This window comes from Tetrao urogallus, assembly GCF_951394365.1.
Source record: "Tetrao urogallus genome assembly, chromosome: 15".
Lineage (NCBI taxonomy): Eukaryota > Metazoa > Chordata > Aves > Galliformes > Phasianidae > Tetrao > Tetrao urogallus.
Window position 1 is genome coordinate 10,671,532 of NC_136828.1, and position 16,803 is coordinate 10,688,334.

At 44.9% G+C, this 16,803-nt stretch overlaps 1 protein-coding gene across 1 annotated transcript; it reads right to left on the reverse strand.

Moving 5' to 3' along the window:
• Positions 1-3,647: 3,647 nt before the first annotated feature.
• Positions 3,648-15,239, reverse strand: ARPC1A (actin related protein 2/3 complex subunit 1A; the record flags this gene model as incomplete). The annotated part of the gene is made up of 9 exons (XM_079543128.1): positions 3,648-3,686; positions 4,483-4,573; positions 5,275-5,468; positions 5,655-5,730; positions 6,501-6,713; positions 9,558-9,665; positions 11,676-11,898; positions 14,506-14,610; positions 15,176-15,239. The coding sequence occupies 9 exons, from the start codon at positions 15,237-15,239 to the stop codon at positions 3,648-3,650; spliced, it is 1,113 nt and encodes a 370-aa protein (XP_079399254.1).
• Positions 15,240-16,803: the final 1,564 nt, after the last annotated feature.

Consider the following 16,803-nt stretch of genomic DNA (forward strand, 5'->3'; position numbering starts at 1 on the left):
AGAGGGGTTTGGGAGAAGTAGGTGGGAGTGGGGCCGGGGCTGCTCGCTTATCTCCACCCCCAGCCCTGAGCTCAGAGCCATGGGAGCTCAGAGGGAATAACCGAACCCAGACAACTGAACCCAGATAATTGAACCCAGATAACCAAACCCAGATAACCAAACCCAGGCGGGGGCCGAGCGGAGCAGCGCTGGGTTCACTTGTGCTGCGCCTTCTGTGCAGCCATCAGAGCACAGACCCCCCGGACATCTCTGTTACCCCAAAGCCTCCATCCACCGCTGAGGCCAAAGCTCAGAGCCCGGCGTGCCCTCCTGCTCCCCGTGGTGCTGCGGGCTGTCACCAGCCTGCCGCAGGGGACACCATCCCCACTGCACCCCTGTGTTGGTGCAGGTGCACCTAGAGCCAGCGTGGCCCTTGGGAAGGGTGGTCCATCACCACCCCTAAGAGCACGGGGCAGCCCTGACCTCTTCCTCATACAGAGCAGTGCCCCGAGGAGACGCCCACAGCTCCAGCTCCGTGGCACCACAGCCCTGGGCATCGCCTGCAGCTCTTCAGCCTCAGGGCCACGAGAGTAACACCCAGGTGTGGAAATAAGGACCCCAAACACAGCGACAAAGCCACAAGCAGTGAGCCCACCTCCATCCCAAACCCCATCCCAACGGGCTTTTGCCCCTTCCCAGCTTTTGGCAGCAGGGAGCTGAACGCCCCACAGCCCGCTCTCCCACTCCTTACCTGGCAGAGCAGGGCAGGGCAGTTCGTGGACTCTGGGCAGTCGACACGAACAGCCAAGCCCGGGCAGAGCGCAGTGAGCGCTGAGAGTTGCTGGCTGCCCCGCCGAGGCAGCTCCACTTCCCTTTTCCTCTCTGAGAAATGCAACCACTTCCTTACGTGGGCGTTGGGGGAGCGCAGAGCAGCTCGGCAGCCGCCCTGCCCTCGCGTGCTGCAGGCAGCAGGCCTCCCAGCACCGGGAAGCACCAGCAAAGCGGGGCCCATCCGTGGGGCAGCGCCGCCTCCGTGGCCATGGGACCCCGCTGTGCCCAGAGCTGAGCAGGGACGCCTGCTGCTTTCGCATCCCGCCGAGCCCACGCTCACCCCATGCGTCCCTCCTTCTTCCTCCTGCTTCGCAGCCATCTGGTTTGCATCCCTCTCCCAGCAGAAGCGCAGCTCCTGATGGCAAGCGCCGGGAGGGCTTCGGTTTCAAGGCAGCTAGCAGGGTGATGTCTGCACAGAAGGACGCGTCACCCCTCGTGCTGATCACAGCCGTGCCCATGGAGAATAAGGTCCTGTGGGTTTCCCCGCTGCAGGAGGGCTGGAGCTGCCCCTGTGGGTATCCGTACTCTGCCTGCTGGAAGCACTGAGCACCCACTGCGTGGGTTTCTGCAGGGCTCAGCTGCCCATGGAGGAGGAACCCAGTGCCAGGGTGATGGACCAACCCAGCTCATGGCCTGGATCAATTCCCTGGCTGCTTTCCCTTCATTTCCTTACAGGGAAAGTTCCTCCCGCACCCACTGCTGCTCTGAGAGCTCGGGGGCTCTGAGAAAGGCTGGAGATGAACCTCAGTGCACCGACATGGGAGGCATCAGCTGTCAGTGCTGGAGGTGCACGGCTCCCCCCACCTGCACACGGTGCAGATTTGAGCTCCGTTTTTCTGAGCGGTGGTTGTTTATATTCCCCTCGCTCTGTCCTTCTTTGACATCAGTATCTCCAGCCTGGTTTTGATCTGATTGCTGGTGCACACGTTTCTCTCTCAGGAACCAGGGCAGTTGCACCCCATGCCAGTGTCACTGCACGGAGCAAACGCTCCTTTCGCTTTCTCAGGCTCTTTCATGCAGAACAAGGCGACATTTAGAGGTCCATTTTCTCCACTCTCTCAGTAGATGCGTTTTTCCTCCCTCCTTTTATGTTGTTTGTGCCACGTATTTCAGAATGTAGATATTTCTTTTTAAACACCACACTTTCAAAAGCAACTTCAGAAGAAATGTGTCTGCAGAGACGAACAAAGCCAAAGCCAGGCTCCTCTGTTAATCCTCCACGGCTGGCAGCATCACTTTGATCCACAAGACATTTAACTCCATTCTAGCTGATAAACCCAGTGCCACCCAAGTCACTGCACACAGCAATCACCGGGCTGCGAGCTGAGTAAGCAGTTAGTCTACCTTTATAAGGGAGAGGAAATTGCAAAGCTATGCTTGACTGCCAGGGGAAAAGGTGGAAGACAAAAGAAAAGCAAAAGGAACTGACAAAAAGTGCTCTGCGTGCAACAAACATTGCACCTGAAAATGATGCACCCCCATAAGGCACAAAGTTTGCTTTCGGAACAGTTGCCAGCTCTGCATTCTGCCCTTCCTTCTCAGTCGCTCAGAGCTGAGCCGTGAGCAGGGGATGATGCAGCACTCCTGTTCCAGAGGAAGTGGTGACATTTACTCACTGGGTTGTTGGTTTTTTTTAACGCACTTCTGCATTTTCGACAGAAATGACAAGGTCTCAGACCTTATAAAGCAATGCCTCGAGCCAGAAAATCCCCCTCCCGAGCACAGCCTGCACCAAGCTCCAGGCAGTGGTACAGTGAGCCTTAATTAGAGCGTATGAATAAAGGGAGTTATGTGCAAAGGCCTCAGCACACTGCCCAGGCTCGGAACTGCACTTCAGATGGCTCACCTGGAGACAGAGGATCAGTGCAGCACAGTGTTTGCTGTTACTCCTGTTAAATGTGCTTTGTTACTCCACTGGTCACCACACAGAATTCCATGGGCTGAGCACTCAGCTCCCACACGACATGCAGACCTGTGTAATGTCACAGGCTCACCAAGTGATTTGCTTTTCATTTGCTGTCCCCAAGATCTGGATTTTTGCCTTCCTGTCCACACGTAACCTTCCACGCTGCACCCTGTGCTGTGAAAAGGCTTTGTACAAATCCCAAAAGGCAACCACAGATAATTCTGGTCATCTAAAACTATGACCCACTACAATGGAAAAGGCATTTGGGTTAATTTGCTGTCACTACCATTCGGAATGCCAGGCAGACAGAACTCAGAGTCAGCAGGACAGAACTATTCCTCCTCCAACATCACCACCTCAAAGGATCAGCCCTCGAACGAAGCCCAGCTCAGTCTTCACATCCAGACCATCACAGCTCCAGGTCTTCATCTGCCAACTTCAAGCAGCACAGTTAAGATGTTCCTGTTCTGAGGCCATAAAACACCAGGTCGGGATTTCTATGCTCTCTGAGATCATTCTTACAAAATCCCCTCTTTAATCACTCTTAATGGGCACCAAAACACAAAGGATCTGTTTTTCTTTTTTTTTTATTATCATTATTATTTCTAGCAGACAATTTACATAAAATTCCCCTTTTAAGTTAGTGATTCATAACTTCCTGCAATAAACTACTTAAGGAGCAGCTTTGGTAAAGAATGGAATGAAACAACCAACCAAAAAATAAAAAAAAAAAAAAAAAAAAAAAGAACAATCACAGCTGATTTTGAAACCAACACAATTCACCAAATTTAGATTCAAAAGAAAATCTGCCAAGCTGTTCTTTCTCAGTGTTTCCAAGCATTCCACCTTTCTCCTCCCTCCTCAGGTTTGTGCAGACGTGGGAGCTGCATTCTGTCAGCAGTTTGTCCTGCTAGATGCTGGCAATCCATCTTTACATGATTCGTAGACCTTGAATGGAGGACTCCAAGGTCTTGGAAGAGAGAAAACCGTAATGACAATGTGCTGAGTAAGCAGTGTTAAGCAACTCCTTGTAAAGGCTGATGTTAAGGAGGAAGGAGCCATACACAAGGCTTGAGATGACTCTGATTCAGGAGCCAGGCAGCACTAAAAGCATTCATTTCCAACTCTCACACGTGGACCAACAGCTCCACCCCCTCCCTGCTGAAGCAGCATTAAAATGTTTCACACATGACCTCAGTTTCTCCTTTGGCCTCTACCCCCATCAAAGCATTCTGGCATGATACAATGTAAATAACAACTGTCCTAAAAGCCAGTGTTGGAGGTTTTCAATACAGTGCTTACTGTATTTTTTAATTGTTTGAGGTAACTATGTACTACCCTGATGAGTTAATTAAGAGATGGCAGGAGCATGTTCTGCAGAAAGACAGTGAGCAGAGTCCAAAGGGATGGGAACAAGGAGAGACACTGAGCCTCACCATATTAAAAGCTGTTCTACAGCCCCACTGTGGCTAAGCACAGGCTGGAGAAGCAAAGAACACGTGGGATGACTGCAGGTACAGCAAGCAATTCATTAAAAAAATAAGTCTGGATCAGTACCATCTACTAAGCAAAACACCTCTGCATTTAAGCTGGGTCCTGGCTCAGCCTTGCTCATGGAGTTCACTAATGCTCCTGGTATCCCAGCCTGGATTTCCTATTTCCTGCTAGCAAAACTCAAACTAGGGCTGCGCCCCAGAAACTGATGCTAGAGATTGAAAAAGGAATCACTGCAAGCAGTTCCCACCAACGCAGCAGTAGGAGCATACCTTGAAGTCCCAGATGGTCATCGCTCCATCGATGCCCGTGGTGCAGAACTTCCGACAGTCCCGTTTGTCCACCTCATAAATGGACACCTGGCTGCAAGCAGAGAGCGAGAGCCGTAAGGCAGACACCCATCCCAGAGAGCCAGAAAGCTGGGGCTGAAATCAACTGCTACTCTTCCAAAGGGAGACGTCAGTATAGCAGAGCTTATGCTACATTTTTGGCACAGTGCTTCAGGAAAATAAGCAGAGAGAGGACGCTGAAAGCCCTTATCAGTCAGTGGCTGAAGACTAAACATTTTCCTCGGATAAAGACAGTTTGCTTCAGGAATGCAGTATCTTCTAGGCTCACACACTTTTAAAATATAAGAGTATTTTACTCAATTAGCTTGAGTCAATCCTTTTTGATGAATAAACTTATAGAGAAATAACATCAGAAGTAAGAAGCTGAGACGTGAATTCCCGTTCCAGGTGAATTCTCCTAACTGTGCTTTGCAGTACTACCAACCTCTTGTGAATTCTTCACATATTTGATAAGATAAACTGCATCCAAGTTGCAGAACACATTAAACACGAGCTAACAGGAATAGCATGCATGCAGTGTTAATAATTAACTTTACCAGCTTTCACAATTCCCAGAAACACACAGGTGTTACTGAAAGGCTGGAATGGATACGGGATACCAGCTACACCCATCCGGCGTGGCAAATCCGAGCCCTCAAGGTTTGTGGTTCATCCTGTGAAACCAAAGCAATGAGGAGCCCTGCTCGCCCTCACCTCGACAGCCAAGACACTCACGTTATACTGTTCTGGTGCAGAGTCTCCAGGGTGGTGTTACGATCTTCTGTGGTGGCTCTTTTATCCATATTTCGGAAGCGCTCCATGGCAGAGATGTTGCGCTGGATGCTCTGTTTTGGAATGTCCAGTTTCGAAACGAAGGTCAGCAAGCCACGCTCATCACAGTTAAAAAGCATGGGGCAGCAATCATGGCCCTGCAACCACACACCAGGAGAGCACGTAAAGACCCAGAGTTTCTCTTGTTCTGCTGTTGTTAATTGCAGAAACGTAACGCTCGACACCATGGAGATCTTGCTTATCGCTAACTTGTCAACTCATGGTGCTTTTCTCACTCTCCAAAACACTACAACACTCTACAAGGAGAAAATAAAGACACTTACAGCTGCCACCACGCTGTTCTCAGAGACAAATGACACGCTCAGGAGTGGAAGGAATTCTGTTTTCAGCTGCGAAACCCTGAACACAAGAGTATTTGTTAAGGACTTCAGTGAAACCTCTCATCTTTGGTTCCAGCAAAAACTAAGAGACAATTCCCAGACAAGCATTACTGGAATAGCATTCAGTGGAGCTCAGCTGTCCCAAGGTGACACCAGAAGGCTGAAATCTGTAATAATTCCCCTCCCCTTCCAAAAAAAAGGTTCAAATTCAAGAGACTATTAATTGGATCCACAGTATAAAGCCACTCAATGTTTCAGTCCTCAGCATCAGCTCTTTAGAAGGAAAAAGTCTGGGTGTTAAATTAGGTCAGTTTTTGTGATTTTTGTAATAAATGAGAAAGGAATTGTAGAGCCATCTATATTTAGTGATATCCTTAGCCAGTTACTTACACAGCTAAGGCCATCAGAATCAAAACTCAAAGCTGAGCACAGCAGTACCTGGATGATCCACCCGTGCCAGCAAAATGCACACACAGTCTCTTCCTCAGTTAGAAAACCATGGAGACTGAGAAGTTCTTAAGATCAAGGAGGAGCTGTTAATTAAATACTTTGATGGACTGGAAGCAAGTGATTGTACCCACACTGAAGATGTCCTAAAAGCAACGTGAATTATACATAATGTAGAATTGTAGGAGTCTACCTTATTTATGTAGGCCTCAAAGAGGCTGCTATGACATGCAGTAAAGTAGAAACAGCAGTCCCAGCTCTTGCTACTGCAAGCACAACACTGCACACACTGCTTCCTTCTAATGTCCAACACAGAACAGTTAACAGTAAGAGCAGACTTACATCATATTTTTTGAAGCATCAGCAACTGACACAGTGCTGTCATGGCTGACCCAGGCTAGGCGGTTACCACTGGCAGAAAAGCTGACACTGTGCACCCATCCGCCACTGCCAGCACCCCCAAATTCTGACATCAGCTGCCCAAAAGGCATTTTGGAGCCCCACGGTGTACTGGCAGGCTTCTCATCCACTTCCTTGATGTAAGCAGAAAACACCCTGCAAATACAAGATTTCTACATGAACAAAGACATTAAAAAAGAAACAGCTGGCAGCTGCACGCACATTTCACATGGGAAACAACTGGATGCTTTCTAACTCTCCCAAAATAAAGTAGTACAGTGTCTTTTAACAGTAATCCACACAGGCTGGGAAGTTTCAGTACACAGAAGAAAGCAACAGCAGCAGGGTGTAACGCAGGTTGCTTTCTCACAAATGCTTCTCTCTATTCTAATCCACTTGTTTCCAGAAGATGGCACAAAAACACACAACGTCCTTACAATTTTGCTGTGCTGATTTCCCTTTCATCCCTCTGCAGTGCTATTAGCTCTCAGAGTTGATTTCTCCAGTTAGAGAAAAACCCAGAGCTACCACACATAATAATTATGTTCTCACACAGACCAATAGAAAACCACCCACTTCTTAAGAACGTTCACTGTTTAGCAGGATTTCAAAGAAAGAAAATGGATGTTCAGCTCCCAGCACAGGGGCTCTGAACCACCTCAGTCTGGCTCCTTATGGAAGGAATGCCTTGAAAGCACAAAATACCACAGTGTTCTTATGTTGGCTGGTTGGTTTTTTTGTTGGTTTTGTTTTTTTTCCCAGCACTACAATTTTCAAGATATGTTTAAATAGGAAGCCCTCCTCCTTTCATCAGATTCCTTCTGCATGATTCAGACCTGCCACAGCATGGTGCTCCCAACTGTTGCCATGGAAGCTGCCAGCACGTCACACACACAGGATTGGAGTCCATTGAACAGGAGAAGCAAGTGAGTGGTGCCATACTACAACCAGAGATGTTCCAGGAAGAAGGAAAAGCAGCAATCAAACATTCATGGCTGCAGCCAAACTAAATGAAATTGTTTTACAGTGAATTGAAGGAAAAGTTGCTTCCCATACCACCACCATCCAAAGTTCTACTTTTAATCTTGTCAGTGTGGAATGTGGACTTCAAAAGGTGTCTGTGTTCAGTTCATTCAAATAAAGCTGTTCGTTTGGAATGAGAAGGGTTTAACTGCAGCTATTTTAGGTACAGATTTTCAGAGAATTAAGTAAGAATTTATGCTCAGCTCTATCAGTTTAAATATAATTTAACGATAATCCTTCCAGAAACTTAATATTATAGAGCCACCAGAAAGGATGGCTCTCCTAATGTATGGAAATAGGACATGATGTTTAAAGCAGCAGCCTTTGACACGAGGCAGAAAAAAATCATTCCTAAGTAGTAAGAGACCTTGAACAGAACTGTTGGCAAAAAAAAATCTTTCCACTTATTGAAGTCTCCCTCTCAGAACCACCTCAGCTTGAAGGCCCCAGCCTTCAAAGAACACTGGGAAATGACTTTCATTCCCATAGCAACATTGTTCCAGCAAGATTATACAATTATCACCAATGCTATTCACTCTCTATATAATATACAAGTACGTATTCCTAAAGACAAATGTAAGAGGAGCTCATCTAGGGCCAGCCTCCAAAAAACTGCTGAATATCAACCTGGAGTCTCTTCTGCCCTCCATTTTTTTCCAAACTCAGCTGCTTCCTAGCTGGCAGTGTCTCCAGCAGATCCATTTCCTAGTCTTCTCCAGAACCACCTATCAGAACAGATGCATACTTCAGCCCACCTATGTTTCTTATCTTTAACTGCAGTGTAATTGCATGTTCCCTGGAAGTGGAATTCTGGAGATCTTTAGTCATCATCGAGCAAAGGCTATACTCTTCCTGAGCAAAGTCCAGAGACAAAAGAGCTGAAGTCCATATTACAGGCCACACGCAGATCAGCTGAGATAGCATCACAGTCCCAAGATGCTTTATGAACACATATGAAAAAATTTCCACATGTGAACAGCAGCTGCTTCTAGAAGATGAATGAGTCCTTTACGCCACACTATTTTGGGAACGGAAGCGAACGCTCACAGTTCATGTAATTAAAACTGGAGATAAGGCAGGAAAGGGAGACAACTTTCCTCCTCTTGCCCAGCTGCCATTGAACATCTCTGCTTACATAGAAAGGTAACAAAGGATTGACTTCAGATGCACGTCTTTCATTCCGAAACCAGGAACGCCACGGTCGGCCCCTCCCCCCTCTCCCACTCCTTAGTTATTCTCAGTATACATTTTGAAGCTGCAAAATTGCACGATTACATAAAGAAATTAAGAAAATAAGCTTTCTTATTATTGAAGGACGAGTGATTAAGTAAAATATGAACTGAAGTCAATCACTGCATGCAGCTCCCATGCAAGCTTCAGTGCAGTGACTCCAGTTAAATCAGCACAAAGCAACCTGCAGAACCCATCCCTCACGGTGTGCCTTCACAACCCGGCCATCTCAAACGTCCACCTGCTCTGCAAAAATGGTGCTTTGCTGCCCTGAGTTTCAGGTGCATCAATTCCTCATGAGGCCAGGCGAGCACAGCCAGGTGAACGGCGGCTCGGAGAAGAGAAAGGTGAGACAGCTCCTCTGCAAGCTGCAGCACTAGGATACTGCTTCTGAAACTCTAATGAGCAGTGGTACGTTCCTACCAGATAGCATCTGTAAATCTAATTTCAGACTAAAAGCCCAGTACTCATTACACCTATAACAGCAGCACTTCCATGCTCTGCTAGAAACTCACCAGCTCATTAAACTCAGTTGAATCCCCCAGGAGATAAATGTTAGTAGCCCTAGGCATTCATGCAGCAGCTCCAAAGTCAATGTCTCTTAAGCTGGGCATTTTATTTTGGTAACAACATCGTTATGTGATGAGCTGCCTTCTATTCCGATAGCAATCGCACAGGCATCATGCTTCTGCTTCTCACTTGAACCAGTGAGCCAAACTCACTCAGAGATGCTTTATTTTCTCCCACCTGCACTTGAAGTCACAGGATCCAGCAGCCAGCAGAACATTGTTGGGGTGCCAGTCCAGGCTGAGGACAGTAGAACGAATGGGCTTTTTAATGTGCTTGCTCACCCACCTACATTAAAAAAGATGAGATTTTTATGTAAATATTTTACCCACTCCTCAAAACCCAAGAAATACACCTCAAAAGCATCACCTCTTACCAATGACTGAACACAAGCTTTGCTAGAAAACTCACATTATGCCCAAGCCCTGCATATTTTATGCCTTTGGTTGTGCCCATTTCCTTGCATATTTTTACTGTCTATGAACCTCATGCTGTTATCTTAATCAAAGTTTTAAATACTACAAAGTCACATTAAATATGCAACTCTTCCTCTGAATCTAATTCATCTTCTAATTTATATCAGACTGATATAAATTTATAATTCTTCTGTGTACTGATATAAATATAATATACATCAGACTGAATTCCTTGACATGAATTTTGCACAGTAATTGCTTGGTTCTTTCCTCCTTGTGAACAAGAACTCAGTTTTGGCCACGGCGTAGAGCTGAGCAGCATTATTTTGTTACATCACTGAGTACACTTCCTCTCCTGCTTCTTCCAACTTTTCTAGAGTACAACAGCTACAAAAGCCAACACATAAACGGGTGAACTGCCAACAATAAGGCCAAAGTCTGGATCTCAGTTATCTGTAAAAGTGGTCCTACTGTTGAATGCATGAGCACTAACTTAAACGTGTCTCAGCAGATTGAATTTGTTTGAACTGTTTACAAAGTAGTGGGGAAATCTGTTATTCACTGCATGGCCTTTGGGATGATGGTGGTTTTTCTTTGAGTTTACTTCCATCAGCAGTTCTAAGAATCACATTAAATTGTCTTTGACACAGGAGAATTTTGATTCTTCTACAGACAAGTGAGGCAGAGAAAACATTAAGAACTGAATAAACTGGAAAGCAAAAAAGTCCCAAACAGTCTTTAAAGTGAACTTTGCAGATGGTCTCTGTGTTTAGCATCCTCACATGGACACTGTACACAGAATGGTGGGAACACACACCTGTGTTTTCACAAATGTTAACGCAACCCAAACTAATGGATACCTAACATACCTATCATCACCTACAGGGGATATGGGAAAATGCAGCTCCAATACAGATAGCTACAAATGTAGATCTCTTGAAGATCAGAAGCTCCAACTTTCCAAAGATAATATCAGTGGTAGAAATATTTATGATATTCCTGTCTGAGATCTATGAATTGTGTGAGAATAAATGACAGCATACAGAACAGGCAAATGACCACCTTGAACATCTGCTCTTGGACCAGCCTGGAGATACCTGACAGATTTGAATTTTTTATTGACAAGAAATGATCCAGTACAGAAGATGCAAGACCAAGTTCTTTATTCAGTCAGGAAGGAGCATGGGGCAGGAGGAAACAAGTGGCAAAGAGGTATCTGCTCTGCAGAAATTCTTGTGCTTTTAGAAGAGCAACTTCAGTTTATGGCAGACAACGATACCTATGCCAACACATATAAGCTGAAAACAGACTTAGTCAAAGGCCCTTAGGTGTGACACTACAGTAAAGAGGTAAAAGAAAGAACCTTTTCCCTGAAATGTAGAATTCCATGAAAGAACTGTTGAAGCCTATTCCTCTTTATTGCCAGAAGATCTTAGAATTAGTAAAATAGTGTAGTTATGCTAAGTGCAGAAATGCTAAGTCAGGGCCTGAAGCAGTGATTGAGCACCTGGTGGGAAGGCAGGGCCAACCCAGGGGAGCTCAGGTGTGTGCAATGCATCTGAGTGACTGGAAGGGTAGAGCCAGGATCCACCTCTTCACAGACCTCATTTAAGGGCTGGCAGTGAAGGCAAGGGGATCCTGCTGGAGATCTCTTCTTGCTGGAGGCCTTCTAAAGGTAAGCAAATTTTCTTCCTTTGTTTTAGTGGCTACTGCATTTGGGCTTGACTCCGTTTGCCGTGGCCAAAGACTTTGTCATCCTGCTGTGACTGCTGTACTTTCCATCACATTGTTACAAATAGTAACTTTGCTACTGCCACCAAACTCCAGGCTTTAAGCTTCCCCAGGCAGCCCTTAGAGTACAAACAAAAATCAAACAGCTCACCAGTCGTTTTCAGACTCAAAGTAGCACACAGATATAAGCCGAGCTCCGCTTCCTACAGCAAATTTATTCTCCAAGGGAGACCATTTCACAAAGGTGGCCGCACGGTTGATTCTCAGGATCACGAGTGTTGGTTTCCACACGCCATCCTTCTGACTCCACACGTAGGCGTTGCGGTCTGCGCCGCACGTCACAATGCGGTCGCTTTTGGGAGCCCAGTCAATACCTGCAATCCAAACTTCGTGTTAACAATATTGCCTGTTTGCTTTATAGTAATTCAACACAGTCTCGCAGCCTTCTTTTCCCCAGAGACAGTTGTTAGTCTTATGTTGGCATTCCCCTTGTTCTCCAGGCGCCGTTTTAAACTGTTATGGCTATCAGTTCTTCCATCCAGCCTTCACCAAAACTGCAGATCCCAAACTTTGAGGTTCTGAACAGAGAATCTGCTCACTGAGCAAGCTAGCTAACAGCTCACCAACAGGTGGAGCTCTGCAGGCTGGCTGAAATGCAGCCATAAATCACTGACTTCTGCACAAGGCTCATTATGGACAGCAGAAACCCAGCAATACTGAAGCACAAACATCTAACATCTGTTTGATCTAAATGTTCAGCTAACAAGATGTTGAGTTTTTGTCACTTAGCAGGGATTGATCCTTATGTACCATTACAAACCTTTGGGTTATTGCATGCTTATTTATTAAGCTGTGCCATGAGAAAGTCTATCAAGCAAAAGCAGAATTCAAAAAAATCACAGAATGTAACAAATCAAAACTTTGATAAGCTTGCCATTGCTTCTTTCCCTTTCCTATGCAAAGGTTGTTCTCAACTGGAAACTCTCCTGGCAATGTTATTTTTCATCCCTTCTTTAGAATCCTTCTTTGAGATGCATAGTGCAATCCTTAACTCTCCCACAAAACTGTACTTCAATTATTTTCCCTGTGTTCTGTATTGAAAACATCCCCTAAGTGCACAAACTGAAAAAAAGGATTAAGGGTATCTGCACTAATTTGTATCACTTTGTTCATATACTGCTTCAAAATAGGGTTATGCTTAAGAAGCTCAGTTCTGAAGTGGTTGGTAATCTGAAACCAGAGTTACAAGTCAATCTTGCACTGCTTTTGAAAGGCAGATCACTGTGCCCTTCTTTACTGTCTCTGTCATTCCCACATCTCCCTTGCATTAGCACCAGCATTCTGATTCTGAACTTGCCTCAGATCTTTATTCACTCCTCTTGCGAAGTTTTCTGCTAATCTTCAAGACACCAGAAGGCAACACTAAGAACCTCAGCCCTTATGATGAGAATTTAGAGTGGCAGTGGCCTCCTGTCAGCAACAAGTGGTTTGATAAGTCTATCTCCTGTGTGTAACCACAATTCATGTCCACTCTGTAAGACAACTGCAGCATTTAGTATTCCAAAGGTATCAGCTATGCTGGAAAGCAGCACAAGCTCTTTTGCCAAGTTATGAATATTTGGCTTCTCTCTAACATCAGTAGGTAAAAAGTAAAATGTAGAGAAAAGCCTCTGGTGGAATGGAACATCGCTTGTAAATTCAACCCAAATGATTCCTCACAAAAGAACAAGTACAGTTGTTCTCTGAATGTAAAAACCAGATCAACTGAATAAAGTTCCAGCAAAATGCTGTTAGGCAGACAGTTCTGCCATTAGAGAGCTGAGGACAGAATTTTGCTGTTCTGGGGCAAGCTCTTTGATTAATTATTTCCATTTCCTTAGAGGGTAAAGTTCCTCACTGAAGTACCACATGCACAAAAAAGACTAAACAGGACAATTTCATTTTTAAAACTAACACCTTTTGACTTGTGGAAGCTCTCACACTTTAGTTGTGGATCCACAGATGGGTCTGCAGTAAAAGTGCTCACTGTCTGCCCTAAGTTCAAGGCTGGTCACATCAAATGCAGTTGTACCTCAGAACTGTCCTTTCTCTGTGTATGGGAACTGTTGAGTCATGGCCTGAACCACTGACTGAGCACCTGGGGAAAGGACCTGGGTCAGCTCTGGGAGCACAGGTGAAGGCAATTCAGCTGTGTGACAGGAAAGGGTGGAGCCTGGCTGCACCTCTCTTAGATCTCATTTAAGGGCTGACTGCCACAGGGAAAGGATCTCTGTTGGGAGATCTCTCCCCTGTGGAGTTTTCCTTGTGAGCCCAGATCTTCAGAGACAGGTGAGCACCTTTTGTTTTCCTTTTCCACACTGTATTTGTGGTAGTGCATTTGTTGTTCCATTCCTGTATCACTCTTCCACTGCTTTGATCTTTTGGACTGTAGCATCTTGTAAGACCGAACTATGGCCACCAGTGAAGAAATGTTAAAATATCAGGAATTCAATCTCCTCCTGAGGGTGGCCAAAGTTAAGTTTCTGGTGTCTTGCTTTTTTATTGTACAGTCAAGTCAGTTCTTAAAGCTTTCCTCCTGCATCTGGCTTGAAAGAACTGCTCTTCCTGCTCACTGAGGATGCTACACAAACACTTCTCTGCATTAGCACTGAGAAAGGGAAGGGCTGTTTCCATCAGCATCTGTGGCAAAACACTTACCAACCTAAAGCCAGAGTACTGTAGGAAAGGGAAAGGAGAAATGTATCAACACAAACTTGGTGAAATGAATCCCTAAAAAAAGATTTACTGCTGTCAGAAGCCATGAACCAACAGTTCACTGCATGCAGGCCAGGAAAATGCTACAGAGTTCTCCATAAAGAGGGAATACCTACATATAAAGAGATCTATTTACTGCAGGTTTCCTGTTCAGATGCTCGGCTGAGGAAAGAAGGGTGCAGGGAAAATTGCTGCACAATGTCTGGCACAGCTTGCTCTTCACTTACCTGTAATGTGGCCATTGTGTTCCTTCAGCTCGTGAGCTTTTACCCACTGGCTCCCATTCTTCTTGTAAATGTGGACTTCATGATTATTAGGGCTAATGGCAATTTCTTGAAGAAGAAAAGAAACAGTCCCTTAGTACAGAAAGCTTCCTTAATACCCTTTTACTTGGAAGAACTTCCCAGTCTAAAGCTTGTACTCTTAACTGTCAGAGCATTACATAGGTTTTGTAAACCAAGGGCTACCATCCCTGCTGGGTAATATCAAAAAATGATGGCCATAACATGATTGTGAGTACACTGAACAGAAAGACAGCACAGCTGGAATGTAACAATCCAGCTGCAGTAGAAGACTATATAAAAAGAAAAGGCTGGGCTTGGGGCAGGGAAATAAAAGGTTAAAGAGTATGAGAAGGACATGTTCTGATGGGGTACATACCAAGAGGCAAAACTTTCTGGGACCCCACTAAGACTGGATTTGCTTAAATGTCCAAGTTTCAAAAAAGGCTCTCAAATCCAAACAGATTTAGGACTGCAGCATGCTTCTTGGATTCTAAGTGTAGTGCTGTGTATTTGACCACATCCTCCTTAAACGTGGTCCAGAACACTTCAGGGTGAACCAATTGACAGCACAGAGAAAAGAGCAGCTGAGAAAGTAAATGAAAACATCACTTACGAGTACGGTCTCTGTTCCATGCATGGCAGGTGATTGGCTCCAATAAGAACTGATGTAGAGACATTCCGAGTTAATTCCTATGTTGGAAAAGTTGGGGGAGAGGGGGGGGAAAAACTGAAAGGTGTGAAAATGACAACAAAACACTTCAAAGTTCAGTGGTTGTTAAAACAAATCAGTCCTCAACATCTACAAAGGCTGCTCCAGCTCAGCATGACAATTTATTCAGACAATGACAGATGCTCAGCAGGTTACGACCTTTCCCCCTGTGCCCCAACATCTTTGGTAGGTCAATGAATTTTGACTGTCCTGCTTGCTACAGCTAATTGCAATTGCTCTAAAAGGTTTATGCTCTTGCTTCTTACTGTATCCTCATATGAGGAGACACTGTTATGAAATCTATCACCTAACACTTTAACTGTGGAATTAGAATACTTAAACAAGAAACTTAGTGACAGCTCAGTGAATTGATTTGAAATTTTGGTGTGTATTGAGGCTCACTGCACTACAATGAAATCTTTTTTTTTCCATCTATCAGGAGGCTAAACTGATGTGCACAGATATGTAACTGTAATCTGCTGATGTATCATTTGATGAAGCCGTTTGTAAGTATCCTAGGGAAAAATCACTAACATCAGTAATGAACTAAGCACTAATTTCTTCAAGTTAATCCTAACACTTACCTGCTTTATGGCTTTCATGCTTGTGAGATTCAAACAGTGGAAGAACAAACTGAGTTCTTTGGGTTTGTGAATACTTTTTTTACAAGTTTTTTTACAAGGCTAGACACTGAGTTTTTCTTCTAACTTACTGCTGAACGTTTGCAGGTGATTGGAAGCTCTTTAAAATATCAGATCATACCTCTGTGTCCTGTGTTAATCAAGGACAGTATAAATGGATGGCAGGTAGCACTGTAACAACTCAAGGTCACCTGTAAGAGCTGAAATGTGCACAGCTCAGCACACACCACTGGGATTTCTTCATTTCTTCCTCCTTTCACATATTCCACATGTTTTGTAGCAATTTATCCTCGGCTGATAGCAGTGTCTGCCTGCCCCTCCACGTACATCTAACAAGCACCATCTCTGTGATGTCACTCCAAGACATCCACACCCATTGCAGCCTGAAATTACAACATAGCCAAGTATGGCCATGTTAGCAGAGGGTGGAGACTTCAGGACAAGGTAGGAATTTGGAAGCAAACAGGAAATGAATGGCGGTCCCACAGAAACTCAGGAGTGAATGAGAGCTGAGTAACCCCTTTCAGAGCTGAGCAACTGTAGCAGCCCACTAGTTTAAGAAGTATCTCTCCTCAGGACTCTGTGCATGATTCAGTACTTCACCAATGCAAATAATTGGACAGATTTTTTTTCTTTAAAAAATCAAGCCCTGTTGTTATAAAGAGACACGATTTGCAGTTTCATTAAATGTACTTAAAATAGGAACTCTGGCTAAATGAGCTTTAAGTCCAGTTCATAATCTTAACTGCCATAATTTTCTTAGTTCTTCTACTAATCTTATCCTAAAGATCAAATAAAGCCACTACATGCATGCAGCCCTAAGAAAAACAATTACTTATTTTTACTGATGTGAGAACATTGACACAATCCAAGCTACCTTTGACCTTGGAC